The sequence below is a fragment of the Narcine bancroftii genome, chromosome 9 (genome assembly GCF_036971445.1).
Source record: "Narcine bancroftii isolate sNarBan1 chromosome 9, sNarBan1.hap1, whole genome shotgun sequence".
Taxonomy (NCBI): Eukaryota; Metazoa; Chordata; class Chondrichthyes; order Torpediniformes; family Narcinidae; genus Narcine; species Narcine bancroftii.
Genome location: NC_091477.1, coordinates 120,039,187 through 120,055,894, shown reverse-complemented (window position 1 = coordinate 120,055,894; position 16,708 = coordinate 120,039,187). Strand labels below are relative to the sequence as shown.

General features: G+C 40.5%; 1 protein-coding gene across 2 annotated transcripts in view; it reads left to right on the top strand.

Moving 5' to 3' along the window:
- The window catches only part of skila (SKI-like proto-oncogene a), a 98,871-nt gene that overhangs the window by 64,333 nt on the left and 17,830 nt on the right, over positions 1-16,708 (top strand). For both annotated transcript variants that reach the window (XM_069897520.1, XM_069897519.1), the window contains exons 2-4: positions 6,152-6,244; positions 8,297-8,400; positions 15,917-16,158. In XM_069897520.1, coding sequence (XP_069753621.1) covers positions 6,152-6,244; positions 8,297-8,400; positions 15,917-16,158 — 439 coding nt within the window. The remainder of the gene's footprint in view (positions 1-6,151; positions 6,245-8,296; positions 8,401-15,916; positions 16,159-16,708) is intronic.

Below are 16,708 nucleotides of genomic sequence, written 5' to 3'. Positions count from 1 at the left end.
TTTAAAAATCTTGGTACCTACTTATACTGATCTTCGTTTAAGTTTGTCAGAAATCAATTCATTTATCTTGGCAATAAAATTACAAAATTTATAAACATTATTTAAAGAAAAAATTCTTAATTTACTAAACCAGATGAAGCACCCCTCTCTTTGTTTTCAGTTGGATGAATTAATTCTATTAAAATGAATATTTACCTAAATTTTTATATATTTTTTAAGCTATACCAACCTTCATTCTTAAATTTTTTTTGACTCACTTGATTCAATTGATCATCACACATATGGAAAAATAAACCTCCTTATTTAAATAAAACCCACTTTCAAAAATCTAAAAGAAATGGAGGTTTGGCTCAACCTAATTTCAGATTTTACTATTGGGCGGTTAATATATGTAATATCATGTTTTGGACGTATTACAGTAATCAACTGGATTGCCCAACATTAGTTACACTGGAGTTGAAATCAGCAAGAAAATTCTCTCTTACTGTAGTTCTTGGATATGCACTACTTTTTTCTTTAATTCAATAAAATAAATTACTTGATGATTCAGTAGTTAAACATACAATGATGATAGGATCTGGTTGCTATTTTATCCAATTACTTTTTAAAACCTTGCATGAGTGATTTAACTTTTTATGACTAGAATGGAATAGGTATTATAAGTTTTAAAAGATTTATTTATTGACAATAGTCTTACTTCATTTGAACAACTGGTAAGCAAATTTCCAGATTAGAAATTTTCTCCACTCTCAGTTTTCTGAGTTTCCCAATGCTCCTGACCCGAATATTATTGATGCAAATTATAATTTACAACCTTGACAGAAAGGTTTAATATCTGCTATTTATGATATGTTGTTGAAATTGCATCAAGCTCTTTTAATAATAATTCAAAAAACATGGAAACAGGACTTGCTTTTTTCAATATTTGTAGAGAGTTGGGATTTGCTCATAAAATTGGTTAATCATAATTATGTACTCATCATTCTCTCTTCCAATTTAAAGTAGTCCATAGACTTCATACGTCCAAAGATAAACTTTCTCATATCTGTCCGAATAAGAGTCTAGTTGTGATAGATATAACAATGCGGATGTTACATTAATCCATATGTTTGGACTTGTTTGAGCCTTAGAAGATTTTTCAGACTTTATCAATAATTCTTGACTTAAACTTAGAGCCTAATCCTTTAGCTACTTCTTTTGACACTACTGGAGAGAATTATGTGACTTTAATGGCAACTAAATGTCAAATAATATCTTTTTCTTTCCTATGGTAAGATGTACAATACTGCTTAGGTGGAAGGATCCATCCACTCATGCTCAATGGTTATGTGAAATTGTGTCTTGCCTTAATCTAGAGAAAATCCAAAGATACGAATTTGAATTTTCAAAGTATGTGGGGACCATTTGTAAGAAAGATGGTCATTGTACAACAGCACTGCCACTGGTACGGACCCACATGGAGCAAGGAAGCGAAGATACAGTGGTCCCATGGGGTCCAGCTGCCCAGTCGACCGCCATCGACTCTGAACGGGCTTTGAATGGCCAGTTGAGGGAGCCGATGGTGGTTTTATTTGGAATCCCTTGACCTTGGGGTCTGCGCCCAAGATAGTGGCACCTATTGATTGGCAGCAGCCACGAGGGGCTGTGGCGGACTGCTGGGGACTTGAGGTGAGGAACCCACGGAAGCTGCGGGCTGCTGGAGATTGCTGTTGGGGGCCAGGCTGCGGACTGCCGGAGACCAGCTCGAACTGGCCGAGGGAGTACCAGGTATCGGAACCGGGATGCGAGGGGATGCCAAGGGAGATGAAGGGTCCATGACCGTGTCGGACGTTCAGATCTGGAGCTCTGTTTGGACTGGACTCTTGGAGGCTGCGGTTGCACTGGAGGTGAATCTACAGATACTTGGTGACTCTGGGGGTGGGGGGGGTGGGGGCTCTCTTTTGCTTTGCTTTCCCTCACTGTAGGTCTGTCTGTAAGAAATTTAAAAGATGCTGAGGCGATTTCTGCCAGTGGCTAATCTGTCTGCTTTGCAGCAGGCTCAAAGGCAATTTCATGTAATATGACACTGTTCTATTACTATATCAATAAATTGAATCTTGAATTATTTTCGAAACTTCTCGAACAATAACAATTTTGATGATTTTTTGGGCGCTTTCTTTTTCTGAAGTAGAGAAGTACTTTTTTTTGACATGCATCTCCAGTCTAGATAAGGGGATTGGATATTATATATTATAATAAAATATTTCACATCATTCTTTAATTTAGTGTTTAAAAGTGATTAAGGATAAGTGTACTGATTATAATAGATTTGCATAAAGTGTTTTTCTGTACTTATTTTGTATTCCATATACACGGTGTTTGTTTTTTTATTATTATAAAATCAATAAAAAGATTGAAAGAAAAAAATGCAAAATCTCACATTTGTTCGAAACAAGTTGAACTGTGGTGTGTGATAACCTTTCTGATCGGAAAGGCTCATGACTTTTATTTTGCCTCATCCAAAATCTGAGAGTTGATGTTGAAGGGAATAAACTACCGCGATCCTCTTCATTTTCTGATTTCTTATCCTATGTTGTCGATGGGCTTTCAGAAGTAGTGTATCCTCACAATTCCTGTCACCCACTGTTAATCTAATAGTTAAAGGTAATTGAAATATCTCTGAGGTCATGAATGCTTAATTTTTGAAGTTATTGATAATCTAAAGTGCCATGAAAGTATATGCTAGAGATATTTATCCTTCCTAAAAAATGACTTTGTCATTTTCTTCCAGGCTTACTCTCAATGGACATACTGAAGTAGAATGATGTCAGTTCATGAGAAAGGGCATCTTTGTTATGTCTTGGATTATGGGATAAATTAACAAATGATGTGTTCTGCTCCATTTCCAATTGAGGTCATATTTAGTTTGAGTTATGTAAGCAATTTAACTTTTGGGGGATGAATCTGACCATGCATTTCTAGCACTTGTAGAATATTATCTGCTTCATTAATACTTTTAATCTCTGTTTACGATTGTTTAAATTAATCTAAAATAACCTCGACTTTCATGATATATAACATTTGAATGATCTTTCATTACCCAAAATGAAATCTGAGTCACCCAACTTCGCCTATGATTAACCATCAATTTTAGCTTGTATTCAATTAGAATATGGAGTTTCATTTTGATTCTTTTCTGTCATGAAAACCAATAGAAGTGCATTTACACTTCCGATTTATGGTGCTATAATTTTGTTTTTATCTCCTAGTTTCTCTGGACAATGCATTTCTAGCCATTCAACTAAAAACTGGTTTACTCACATGGGGTTTAAAGCATCTGCTTTAAAACTGAGCAGGAGGCTTTGGGGATAATTGTCAATTTTTTTTTCTTCATCTCCAAGAAAAATTATTTAGTCCATTAAAAAGTGTTCCTTCTCTTTAAAACAATCAGGTCACCATTGAAAGGTTCACCTCACTTTCCCCTGTCTCCTTCCATAAAAAGTAGTTTGTATATTTTTAGTTCACTTGGCAAATACCGAAATTGAGCTTGATGGAAAGTTTTCTGGAAGAATCTTCTGTTTAAATTCCCAGCATTTCATAGCTACAGTAGATTTACAATACATGATAATTGTGTTCATATACCCCTTATCGACATGTGTACCTGCTGCACTAGTCTGAGACCAATTTATCCGACCAAGACTTTCCAGACGTTACAGCTGTCTTATCTAAAATCAGTTTCAACATAACCCTGTAATCGTGAAGTGGCTGATAATTTGATCGACGTTCATTATTATTTTGCCTGTAGAAGCCATTGGATAGGGAGCATGTTTATGACCAAGTCAGTGCAACAATTGGCTGGTTTTTCAGTTGAAACTGGAATGTCCTGGATTTTGTGATTATAGGTGAAGCTGCTGTCAGAGTGTACTGTTTGGAGGCTTTCCTTGTCACATTTGTCAGAAATTGATGAATTGATTAAACCCTTTGTTATTTATGAACTGTACTGAAAACACCAACAGAAGTCAAAGGAAATTCTTCGTATTCCAAAGGTCTCTGTTTTTGATAGAAGAATCATAGAAAAACATCTTGTCTGGAAGCAGGAACTGCACTGCCCAGCTCTGCAAAAAAATGCAGAGTTGTGACTGGCAGTTAAACCTATCCTTCCCTGCATTGATTTTTGTTTGTATCTTTCTCTGTAACTGGAAAGCTCCCATCCCAGTCATACTCCCTCTTCTGTCAGGCAGATGAGATACGAGCTTGAAAACATGAAGCTTCAGATTCAAGGGCAGTTTCTTATACCCTGCTTCTTTCAGATTCTTTTATAACAGTTGTAATACGTTATGTTTCCCCCCGTATTTGAAATTTGGTTGACCGAATGGCAAGTTCTATCGTCCCAACTGTTTTTCGGTGGCTACATGACATCACAAGTTGGAAAAACATTTTTCACCCGACGTGCTCATGTGTGACTCTGATGGGCTGTTAGTGTCAGTTTGGTAACAAAAGAGCTCAGAACCAGCTAAGAAGGCAGACACTGAATGGCTTGATGCAAGCTCAGAGAAGCAGGTTGGAGTCTCGAGCAATCAGTGAGTGACTGGTGGAAGTCGGCGGGTCAGGCAGTACATGGGGAGATTGCCCTCGTTTCAGGTAACTCCCTCCCCTCTCTCTTTCCATTTCTTTTTTTACCCTCCACTGTACTTGGTTCTCTGCTGTCCTGGCATCATCAGGGCCTCCTGGGCAGGAGCGGTGGGGGGGGGGGGGGGTCAGTAATGGCGGAGGGGAGGTGTCGGGGATTGGCGACGGCGGTGGGGAGGTGTCGGGGATTGGTGACGGCTGATCATCAGTTTTCTTTTGTTAACCAATACAAGTGTTTTGCTAATGTTACCTGGCTGTTTAAAGCCATTATTTACTGATCTGAAAAATCCACTTAACTGAAAAATGTTCGGTCCCAAGCTTTTCGGATGTGGGGAAACATACTGTACTACCTGTAGCACTTTTTATTATTGTACTACATACTGTACTTAAGTATATGTAGGTAAACACGAAAATATGCTGACAGTGTGGTTGAAGTAAAAACACAAAGCTGGAGAAAACCAGCAAGTTAAACAGTGTACTTTAGGTAGCAAAGATAATTGCTTGATCCTGAATAGCACACTAAACTAGACCTTTCACTGTATCTCAGTAGACATGGCAATAAACCATTCATTCATCTGTTCCTTCATGAACTGATGATCAGAACACAGACATAATTACAACTCAGCAGTTCATTAATCCTCAAAATAATTTTATATATGTGTATTGTAAAATTCTTGGAAAAATATTGGTTTTAAATGTAACTTCATATTTCATTTGGAACTAATGCTACATTCTTTAAAAGTTCTATAAATTATTTAACATATGAGACAAAAATTGTGCTTTTTTTAAACCTCGTGGTTCGATGCCTGCAAGAATACTTCAGTGTGGTGTCAGTATGCTCACTGAGCAGGACCACTGAACTGATGGCTGACTTGAAAGGCTCTGCCACAGGCATTGCCGACATTCGCAGCCGGCTCCCTTCTAGATTATTGGTGACTGCAAGTGTTTTGTTGACAGTCAATCAGCCTTTGCTTCGATCAGTGGTTCTAAACCTTGTTTCCCCCCCCACTCACATAGCACCTTAAGTAATCCCTTACTAACCCACAGAGCACTCATCCTATACCATAGGTGGTCTGTGATTAATAAGGGATTACTTAAGGTGGTATGTGAGTGGGGGAAAAAAGTCAAGAACCACTGGTTTAGATAGAGTAGGGAGACTCTATTGCATATCTTTCCATTTATATGGGGCCCTAAACTAAAATTAGTATTACATTCCTTGTGTTGATGTACTTTTATGAGCACAGCACTGAAGAAGTGGATGAACTTTACAATAGTTCTGCGTGCTTGATTGCTTAATGAGAAAAGACAGAACTCGTGTTAAATTTGAAGCTGACCTGACTTAGGGAAAGTGTTTGAAAAAGAGTTTGCCAAGTCGTGAGAGCAATTCTTTTCCAATAAAATTTAGATACTTGCCTTTTTGTATTTACTTCATGTTCTGTTTTTCCCTTATTGAATTTGTTATATAATACAACAATTGGATGATATTGATCTTGAATAAGTTCATCAATACTTTAGATTTAGTTTTTCAATTTTTCTTTCACAGCCATCTGCCTCAGAAGAATTTCAGCTGAAAAAGGCACTGTTGGAGCACACCAGTTTGCAAGATGAGGTGTTTGAGAAAGGCTTTGTCAGAAAGGTATCAAATTTTTTTTTTAGTGAGCTGCCATGGGATAAAGGGTAGAAGATTTCAAAAGTTTGGTGATTGTTTTCCTGCGGTGATATTAAGGTTTAAGATGAGATGGAAAAAATTTAAAGTGGACTTGAGGGTCATAAAGGGAGTGGGAAGATGGAAGGGAGATGGAATGAGCTATCAAAGGAAGTGCTAGTGATGATATTACAGTTTAAAAGACATTCAGCAGGTTCATGATAGGAAAGGTTGACAGCAGCATCAGTGGGAGAAGAAGAGTCGACTTTTCAGGATAGAACCCTTCAACTTTGGCGTATAGAGCAAAGTACAGTTCAAACAGTGCAGGGGCATCTTCATTTACTAATGAAAGGTTCATTCAAGCATCTGATGACTGTGAAAAGAAACTGCCCGTTGATCTGGAGGCTTGTGTTTTCATTATGATAGATTGTTTATTTTATTTTGTATTGAAGGAGATAAACTGTGGGTTTATTTTTTAGTGTAAACACAAACCACAACACAGATCTCCTTTAAAATGTCAGACAGTCCAGGCTCTCAGTGCCTTTGTAAAGACAATGTGAAAGACTTCACAAGTAGGTGTTAATTGGACATGCTGTGGAGTAATGGATTTTTGTTTTGAAAAGCAACAGGTGAACGGACTCAGAAGATTGGGTCTGGTGCCTCAGTCTGTCTGAATGCAGTTTGCTGTTCTAAGAAGATCATGTGGTTTTGCAAGCAGAGGGGGAAAGAGAGAGAGTGAGAGAGAAGACAAAACAGATTTTTCTTTAGAGAGAGATAGAACTGGTTTCTTCAGCATGGCAAGCTGGCAGTTTGTTTGAAACCCCATTTTGAAGACGGGTTGTGAGTTCTGAGTTCAGCCTGTTCAAAGTCCTTATAGTCCATACAAGAGGAGATTGCTGGCTGTATAATGTTTTGCCTGAGATAAGGGAAGCAGAAAGGGAACTCTGCAATGACCTGAAAGAAAGAGGTTATCATCTGGAAAACTGAAGTGGCTGATCGGAAGGAATCAGTTTGTGTGTGTCCAATGAGCAACAAATCTTGCTCTGAAAACCAACAAGAACCTTCCTGAGAGGTAACCATTTACCTTTCAAGTACCAAAGCCTGGTGAAGATTCATTAATGTTAAATTCTATGCACGGTATAAGAATTGCCTGAATTTGGAAGAGTGAGAAGTGAAATTGGTCTGTGAATCAAAGAACTTTTCTGAACTTGTACACATTACATACATGTGTACTTAGAATTAGAAGGGGGTTAAGTTAATAGTAAGTTAAAGTTTGATCCTGTTTTTATGTTGAAAGAAAATTAAAAGTAACTTTTGTTTAAGTAACTATTTGTCTTGGTGAATTTCTATTGCTGCTGGGTTTTGGGGTCCTCTGGGCTCATAACTTCATTCACTTTTATCTTCTCTCTGACTGGGTGGGGGAAATGGGAGTGTGATCATGGTAGAGAGATCCTTTAATATGTTGCCAGCTTTCCTGAGACAACAGGAGGTAATAGACAGTGTCGCTGGAGGGTAGGTTTGCTTGTGAGGTGGTTTGAGCACCGTTTGCAACTCTGCAGTTCCTTATGATCTTGGGCATAGCAAAGATGAGCAGCAGTGTAAAGAATTAAGAAAGGGATGGCATAATTAGTATAGCGGTGAGCGCAGTGCTATTATAGCGCCTGCCCTGCTGGATTGAATCTGGTGCTGTCTGTAAGGAGTTTGTACCTTCTCCCTGTACACCCTCAAATGCATGGGGTGTATGTAGGTTAATTTGGGTGTAATTGGGCGCCATGGGTTTAAATGGCTGGAATTGACTTCTGTGTTGTGAATAAAATTAAAAAAAAAAATCTGTTCGAGATGCTGTGGAGATTGCGTTGCTGAGCGTTTTCAAGAAAGGGATCAATATATTTTAGATATTAAAGAAATCAAAAGAAATGGAGGTAACACAGGAAAATGATTCAATAGATGATATAGGCACGAAGGGCCTACTTCGATTTCTTGTGTTTAAAGCGATAGAATTTTATTCTGAATTGGTTAATATCCTGTCTTTACTACTTACAGCAGAATGATTCTCAACACACCCTGACATTCCAGCACTGGTATCCAGTCATCAAACAAGAAGTAGATCATCTTGCTCAGCAACCTCCTTCAGTGATCCATCCAAGGTAAATACCACATGGAACATTGACCTCTTCAAGTCAAGTTTATTATCATCTGATTGCACAAGTACACACAGACGAAACAGCGTCTTCGTTGCAAAGCATGCAGACTCACAACCAGACATAACACACACAAGACAACAATACATATGGAGGACAAGTATTCATTTATATAAATAAATATTGTTTTGTGAATTTAAGGGTCTCGGATTGTTAGTGTGAGCAGTTCCTTTAGTTGTTCACCATTCTCACTGACTGTGGGAAGAAGCTGTTCCTCAGCCTGGTGGTGCTGGCTCTGATCCTCCTGGATCTCTCCCCCCGAAGGGAGCAGCCAAAAGATGCTGTGCACAGGGTGGAAGGGGACCTCAGTGACTTTGTGCACCATCTTCAGGCAACGATCCCAGTAGATCACATTGATGGGGGCGAGGGAAATTTCAGTGATCCATTCTGCCACTATAGATCTCTGTGGAAGAATATTTTAAGACGTCTTTCTTATTGGAAATAATGCTATTGCCTGCTGATACCTAGTCTGTTGTGGTCTTAGTAGTCTTGTATTTATTAAGAGAATTCCTCAACCTTAATTCATTTGCCATGACTATTTCTGAAAGCTTTATTTTTGCATCGTTTAATTATGCAAGCTTGTATTCATGTGTTGATATAAACTGGTTGTTCAGTAATTGAACTGAAGGCTGGAGGATTGTGAATCTTTTCATTCTTTAATGTGGCTCTTTTAGGATGTGCTGAGAAGACAGTAAATTGAATGTATCTCATTGTGGAGACCCACGGATGCCGGAATCTGGAGCAACAAACAATTTGCTGGAGAAACTCAGTGGGTTAAGCAGCTTCAACAAGCGAAAGTGATGTTGATGTTTTGGGGTAGTACATCATGATGAAGTGTTCAGACTTGATGATGTTACTCCACCCACTGAGATCCTCCAGAAGTTGTGCCTATGTTCTATCAAAGATTGTCTTTGGAAGTTCTTGCTTGTTTGGTCAATTTAAGTGGGCATCAATCCAAATGCATTTAATAGAGACACCAAGTTCTCCAGCACAGAAACAGTCCCTTTGGCCCAACTTGTCCATGCTGACCAAGCTGGTCCATTTGCCTGCATTTGGCCCATATCCCTCTAAACCTCTCGATTTCATGTACTTGTCTAAATGTCTATTGAATGTTTCAATTATTGCTACTTTCACTTCTCTGACAGCTCGTTCCATATACCCACTCCTTGCATGTGCATCTATGCCCTCCAGTTTAAGATTCCCCTACGCTGGGTAAAAGGCTATGACTATTTACCTCATGATTTTATTAACCTCTAAGGTTCCAGTTTTGCCTCCTGTGCTCTAGGAGGTAAAGTCCTGGCCTGTCCTGCCTTGTTATAATTCCAACCTATCAGTCCTGGTAGTATTCTTATAAATCTTTTCTGCACCCTTTCCAGTTTGATTTTTTTTGTTAATTAGACATACAGCAAGCACGGTTACAGGCCCTTTTGGCCCACATGCCCATGCCGCCCAATTAACCTCTCACCTGGTACATTTTGAAGAGTGGAAGGAAACTAGAGTGCTGGTATAAACTCTTAGCAGATTTGGACATGAGTCTCTGGTGTTGTAATAGCATGGCACTTCTTCTTTCTCTTCTTCTTTTGCTTGGCTTCGTGGACGAAGATTTATGGAGGGGGTAAAAAGTCCACGTCAGCTGCAGGCTCGTTTGTGGCTGACAAGTCCGATGCGGGACAGGCAGACACGATTGCAGCGGTTGCAGGGGAAAATTGGTGGGTTGGGGTTGGGTGTTGGGTTTTTCCTCCTTTGCCTTTTGTCAGTGAGGTAGGCTCTGCGGTCTTCTTCAAAGGAGGTTGCTGCCCGCCAAACTGTGAGGCGCCAAGATGCACGGTTTGAGGCGATATCAGCCCACTGGCGGTGGTCAATGTGGCAGGCACCAAGAGATTTCTTTAGGCAGTCCTTGTACCTTTTCTTTGGTGGACCTCTGTCACGGTGGCCAGTGGAGAGCTCGCCATATAACACGATCTTGGGAAGGCGATGGTCCTCCATTCTGGAGACGTGACCCATCCAGCGCAGCTGGATCTTCAGCAGCGTGGACTCGATGCTGTCGACCTCTGCCAACTCGAGTACTTCAACGTTAGGGATGTAAGCGCTCCAATGGATGTTGAGGATGGAGCGGAGACAACGCTGGTGGAAGCGTTCTAGGAGCCGTAGGTGGTGCCGGTAGAGGACCCATGATTCGGAGCCGAACAGGAGTGTGGGCATGACAACGGCTCTGTATACGCTTATCTTTGTGAGGTTTTTCAGTTGGTTGTTTTTCCAGACTCTTTTGTGTAGTCTTCCAAAGGCGCTATTTGCCTTGGCGAGTCTGTTGTCTATCTCATTGTCGATCCTTGCATCTGATGAAATGGTGCAGCCGAGATAGGTAAACTGGTTGACCGTTTTGAGTTTTGTGTGCCCGATGGAGATGTGGGGGGGCTGGTAATCATGGTGGGGAGCTGGCTGATGGAGGTCCTCCATCAGCATGGCACTAACTGCTATGTTAACCATGCCACCCAAATGACTTCTTTTCTTCAGCTGGGGGGGGGGGACACAAATTGCACTCAATATTCCCAGTGCAGTCACACTAGCATCTTGTAGTTTTAACGTGACTCCTGCACTCATTTCCCTGACTGTTGAAAGCAAGAGTGCTGAACTCCGTCACCATCCAGCATACCTGCAGCGCCACTTTCACAGAACTATCTACCAGAATCCCCAAGTTTTATTTGTTCTACAGCAGTCCCTCGGGCCCGTGCAAGCCCAGCCCTCGTTGTACTGAACAACACCTCACACTCGGCTGAGTTACTTCCATACAAATAGTGAAAGATCTTGAAAATTCTACCTTTTTCTGTGACAGACATTTTAATTTTAGCTTGGAATGTGGTAGTTTATCCTTTGATAGTATGTCAGGTAAAAAAAATAATGTAAACAGAAGTGAGATCTCAATAAATTAAAGTTGATGCTCTTCTGCTCCATCAAAGCCCATTGTAAAGTTATAAAGCATTCTACCAGAATTGAAATGTAACATCCACAGTGAATCAGACACGATTGCGGAATGCTCTCTGTTTGAACAGTCAATGCCAAATGATGGATGCAGACAGGAGACTGCAGATGCTGGAATCTGAAGCTGAACACAATGTTGTCTGACCAAGGAGAGCAAGGTGACCTTCCCTAACAACTATTGGCCAGTGGTATCATCTTTATTGCAATTAAGTGCTTTGAGAAGTTGGTTATTGAGTGCCTCCACTTTGACTGCAGGAAGAACCTGGTGCCACTTCAGTTCACCTACCATCAGAACAGGTCAACAGTAGATGCCATCTCACTGACTTCCACTCTGCGTTAGATCACTTAGACCCTAGGGATTACCTATGTTAAGATGGTGTTCATTGACCACAGCTCTTCATTTAACACCATTGTATCAGCAAAACCTCAGGCCAAACTAAAGGATCTTAGACTCTACTTCTTGTCAGCAGATCCCAATCAATGTGTACCAACAACATCGCCACCTCCTCGCTGACCATCAACACCTGGGCCACAAGGCTGTATGCTTAGTCCCCAGCTCTGTTCCTTGTACACTCATGCCTGCAGAACCAAGTTCAGCTCCAACTCAATCTGCAAATTCACTGATGACGCCACTGTTGGCCAAATATCTGGAAATGGTGAGCCAGAATACAGGATTAAATGGTGCCAGAAGAACAGTTTTACTCTGAACATCACCAAGTCCATGGAGCTTGTTGATTTCAGAAAGGAGCAGCTGACGGACTCCACACCTGTTCACATTGATGGATGGGAATGGGAGAAGATTAGAATCTTCAAGTTCCTGGAAATCCATATTTCAGAGATCTGGAGCCAGCACATTGAGGCAACCAAGAAGAAGACACACCAACATCCCTACTTTCCAAGGACACAGGAGTTTCTGCATCCCATTGAATACTCTATTAGCCTTCTACAGTTGCACTGTGGAAAGTATATTGACAAGTTGTGTTGACTTGTTTGGTTTAGCATCACAAGTCCCTAGAAGACCAAAAGGCTGAAGAAGTTAGCAATCAAAGCAAGGCCAATCACAGGTTCTGATCTCCCCTTGTTCACTATCAGGGACTGCACCAACACTACAGAAGGATTGTCTGCACAATTGCAGTCACTTTCTTACACTAGGACAACTGAATATTTATGGATTCACCATTTGTGTTTGTCTTTTTAAATTCAATTTACATTGAAGATTGTTTTTTTTTAATGAAGTTCCACTTTGCTGCAGTAAGTAAGAATTTGGTGCTAATGTAAATTATACACTGTGTATGGCAGTACATGCTATCCGCTGGAAGAACACTTACTCCAAATCAAAGGAGTAGCCATGGGTACCTGCATGGATCCCAGTTAAGCCTGTCTATGGGCTTTTTGGAGCAATCCATGCTGCAAGCCTACACAGGCAAGATCCCTCCACTCTTCCCCTTGTAAAATGAGCTCGTCAACTTCAACCACTTCGTGGCCAACTTCCACCCGAATCTCATACTCACCTGGTCTATCTCTGACAAGACTCTCCCCTTCCTGGATCTCTCTATCTCCATCTCGGGAGACAAACTTTCTTCTGACATATATTACAAGTCCACTAACTCCCACAGCTACCTTGACTACACTTCCTCACACCCTGTCCCCTGCAAGGATTCTATCCCCTTCTCTCAATTTCTCCGTCTCTTCCGCATCTGTCCCCAAGATGAGGTCTTCCAGTCCAAATCTTCCAAAATGTCTGCCTTTCACAGATGTGGTTTACCCTACACCACATTCAACTCAGCCCTCACCCACATCTCCTCCATTCCCTGCTCATTTGCCCTGTCCCCCCGCCCACCCCCAGATGCAACAAACCTAGAGTCCCCATTATCCTCACCCAACACTCTACCATCCAACGCATTATCCTCTGGAATTTCCAACGCTCATAACAGGATCCCACTACTAGACACACATTCTCCACTCCTTCCCTCTCTGCCTTCTGTTGGGCACGCTCCCTCTGTTACTCCCTCATGCACTCGTGTCTCTCCACCAATCTCCACCCCCCAGCACCTTCCCTTGTGGCCGCAGGAGGTGCAACACATCCCCACACCTCCCCCCCCCCCCCCACCCCACCCCACCCCTCACCACAGTCCAGGGCCCAAAACAGGCCTTTCAAATGAAGCAACACTTCACTTGTGTATCCACAGGACTGATTTACTGCAACCAGTACTCCCTTTGTGGCTTTCTCTATATCGGAGAGACTGGGCACAGAGTGGGAGATCACTTCACTAAAGCACTATCAGTCTGTCTGCTGCAGTGACAGAGACCTCCCAGTAGCCAATCATTTTAGTTCTGCATCACATGCACATGTCTGTCCATGGCCTTGTGCACTCTCTTACCAAGGCCACCTGCGAATTGGAGGAACAACAGATTTTCCATCTGGGAACTTTCCAACCAGATGGCATTAACATCAATTTTTCTGGATTCTGCCGACCTGCTCTCCTCTTCCCCCTCATTCCCTTCCCTTTCCAGTTCTCCTCCCTCCCTTCACCTAACAATCTGTCCTCTCCTTGATCGCTGCTGATCCCTCCCTCCCTTCTCCACCTATCACCTCCTGCCTTTGCAACCACACCTCTCCCCTTACTCTTTTGTTTGGATGCTTGCCGACATTTTCCCAAACCTTGATGAAGGGCTCAAGCCTGAAATGTCGGTTCTGAATTTTTACTTTTGCTATATAAAGGACACTGCTTGACCTCCTGAGTTTCTCTAGCATTTGTGTGTTTTTCCTCTCACTGATTCATTTTACACTGTACTGCCATATTTTAATGCAGCCAGAAATCTTTCACATATATCTAGATTATAGAAATTAAATCATGATGCCTGTTGCAGATTAAAAAAGAGCTTGTTTATTCCCTCATTTTAAACATTTTTCTTATGGAGGTGTATTAGAAAATGGAACATGCATGCCCCCTTGTGGCTGAATCATGAATACTATTTCTCTTGGTAATGAGGAAATCCTCTTGAAGGCTGGAGAGAATTGGGTTGAGTTCTTGGTCTCTGTCCATGTGTAAAATCAAGGGCTGGGGACCACTGTTATTTGTGATGTTTATAAATGATCTGGATTACATATAACTGAATAAAAGTTGCAGTTGGCATACAAATTAATGTATTGTAAGAAAGTTTAAAGGATGAAGCAGGACATAGTCTAGTTGGAAATTTGGACAGAGTAATGGCAGGTGGAGTTTAATCTGCAATAGAATGAAGTGTTTTGTTTTCGGAGGTCAGTAAAAGGCAGGAATTAGGGTTCAAGTCCATAGCTCTCTGAAAGAAGCAAAACAAATCTACAGGGTGATAACTCAAGCATTTGCCATGCTTGCTTGGTTGGAGAATTGAGTTTTAAAAATTGCTAAGTCATGTTGCAATTACATAAAAATTTTGCTGAGGCCACATTTGGAGTACAAAGTGGAGATCTGGCTTGCCCCACTCTAGGAAGGATGTGTAGGTTTTGGAGAAGGTGCAGGAGAGGTTTGACAAACTTGAATTGTTATCTGAGGCTGAGGGAAGACCTAATGGAAGTTTATATAACTTTGACCACTTGGAAAAGAAATACAACATTACTGATAAAAAAGATCATTATTTTATCACATGTGGTCATTAAGTTGCTGTTTGTTGCAGTAGCATATAAACATTTTATATTTTGGATATTATGTAGTGGGAACTGTAAAAATAAATCCTGGACATCTAACTAATACAGAGAAACAGCTGTTTGCGTTGAATGAAGTAAATGTGAAAACCTGGAGACATCGTGGTTGAAGTAAAAGCACAATGCTGGAGAAACTCAGTTGATCAAATAGTGTACTTCATGTAGCAAAGATAGATACATAACTAATGTTTCGGGCTTGAGCCTCTGGAAAGATTGTTAAATGCAAAATGTTAGTTGCTTAGCAAAGTTTCTCTTTATCTAATAATTGACTCGATTCACTGAAGTAGCTGACCAAGAACAAAGTAACCCTTCTGATATAAAGAGACCCCACTAATTTTAACCTTCAGAAATTTACAATATCATATAAACATAGAGAATGGTGGAAATGGTCAGCATCTGGGGAGGAAGAAGCAGGAAAGAGGCATTGGCCAGCAATTTCTGTTGAATCAATTTCAAATCTCTATGATCTGCAGATTTTGCTTCTACATTTACATAGTTCTTTCTTCTTCTTCTTTGGCTTGGCTTCACGGACGAAGACAATATAGTCAAATGTCCTTAAATCTTCATGGGGCATTATCAAGCAGAATTTTACACTGAACTATGTTGAAGTGAAAAGCAGACATTTCATAATGTGATATGGAAATAAAACACAAAAGTCTGTAGACACTATGGTTGAAGAAAACCTGAAGGGCTTAAGCCTGAAATGTTGGTTATGTACCTTTATCTTGGCAATATGAAATACACTGAGTTTGACCTGCTGAGTTTGATTTTCACTGAACCTGTTTTGAAATTCCGCAGCTGTCTTTTATACATGTACGACAAGGTGATAGCTCCAAATGTTTCACTGGCTCCACCTTTGCAACGATGTAGAGATGCCACAAAGTCAGTGAATAAAGAATCCATGATGGACGTATCAACAACTTTGGAAGAGGAGGTGAAACATCAGAAGGAAAATGTGGATAAGAAGCTGATTTCCAGTTTTGCATCATGTCGAGATGAGGAAGGAAATAACACTTCACTTGTCGATTCCTACAGTCCTTGTGAGTTCAATGTGTTGATTAGCTATTGCAATATGTTTTGGAATGAGAGCAATTTCAACTTGGTTTTTAAGTGTCAATAATAATCTTCAGCTAAGTGGGAATTTGAAAATTTGTTCATATATATGAGTTCAGATTCTTCAACAACTTTCAAAAATAAATGATTATCTTATTAAATACTTTTCAAAATCTACTGGTAGTTTTGGACCAAGAGCTATTGCAGAGGAGATTTGGAATGTACTGTCAAGGCTAATTAATTTTAGGGATGATCGATAATATGGGATAAAGGTTTCATTCTCTCATTTGCTGAGATATGTCAAATGATGTCCCTCTTCTGGGGCATTAATTTTTTCAGCAAATAGATGAATGGTCTGGATGAAAGAATAAACAATTGTACATCTGACTTTGCAATCATATGAGAGTAGAAATCACAGTAGATTTTGCAGCGAAAAGAAGGAAATTATATGACTTAGGAACAGAAATAGGCTATTCAGCCCATCGAGTCTGGCCCACAATTTAGTTGTAACTGATCCATTTCCCCACTCAGCCCCAC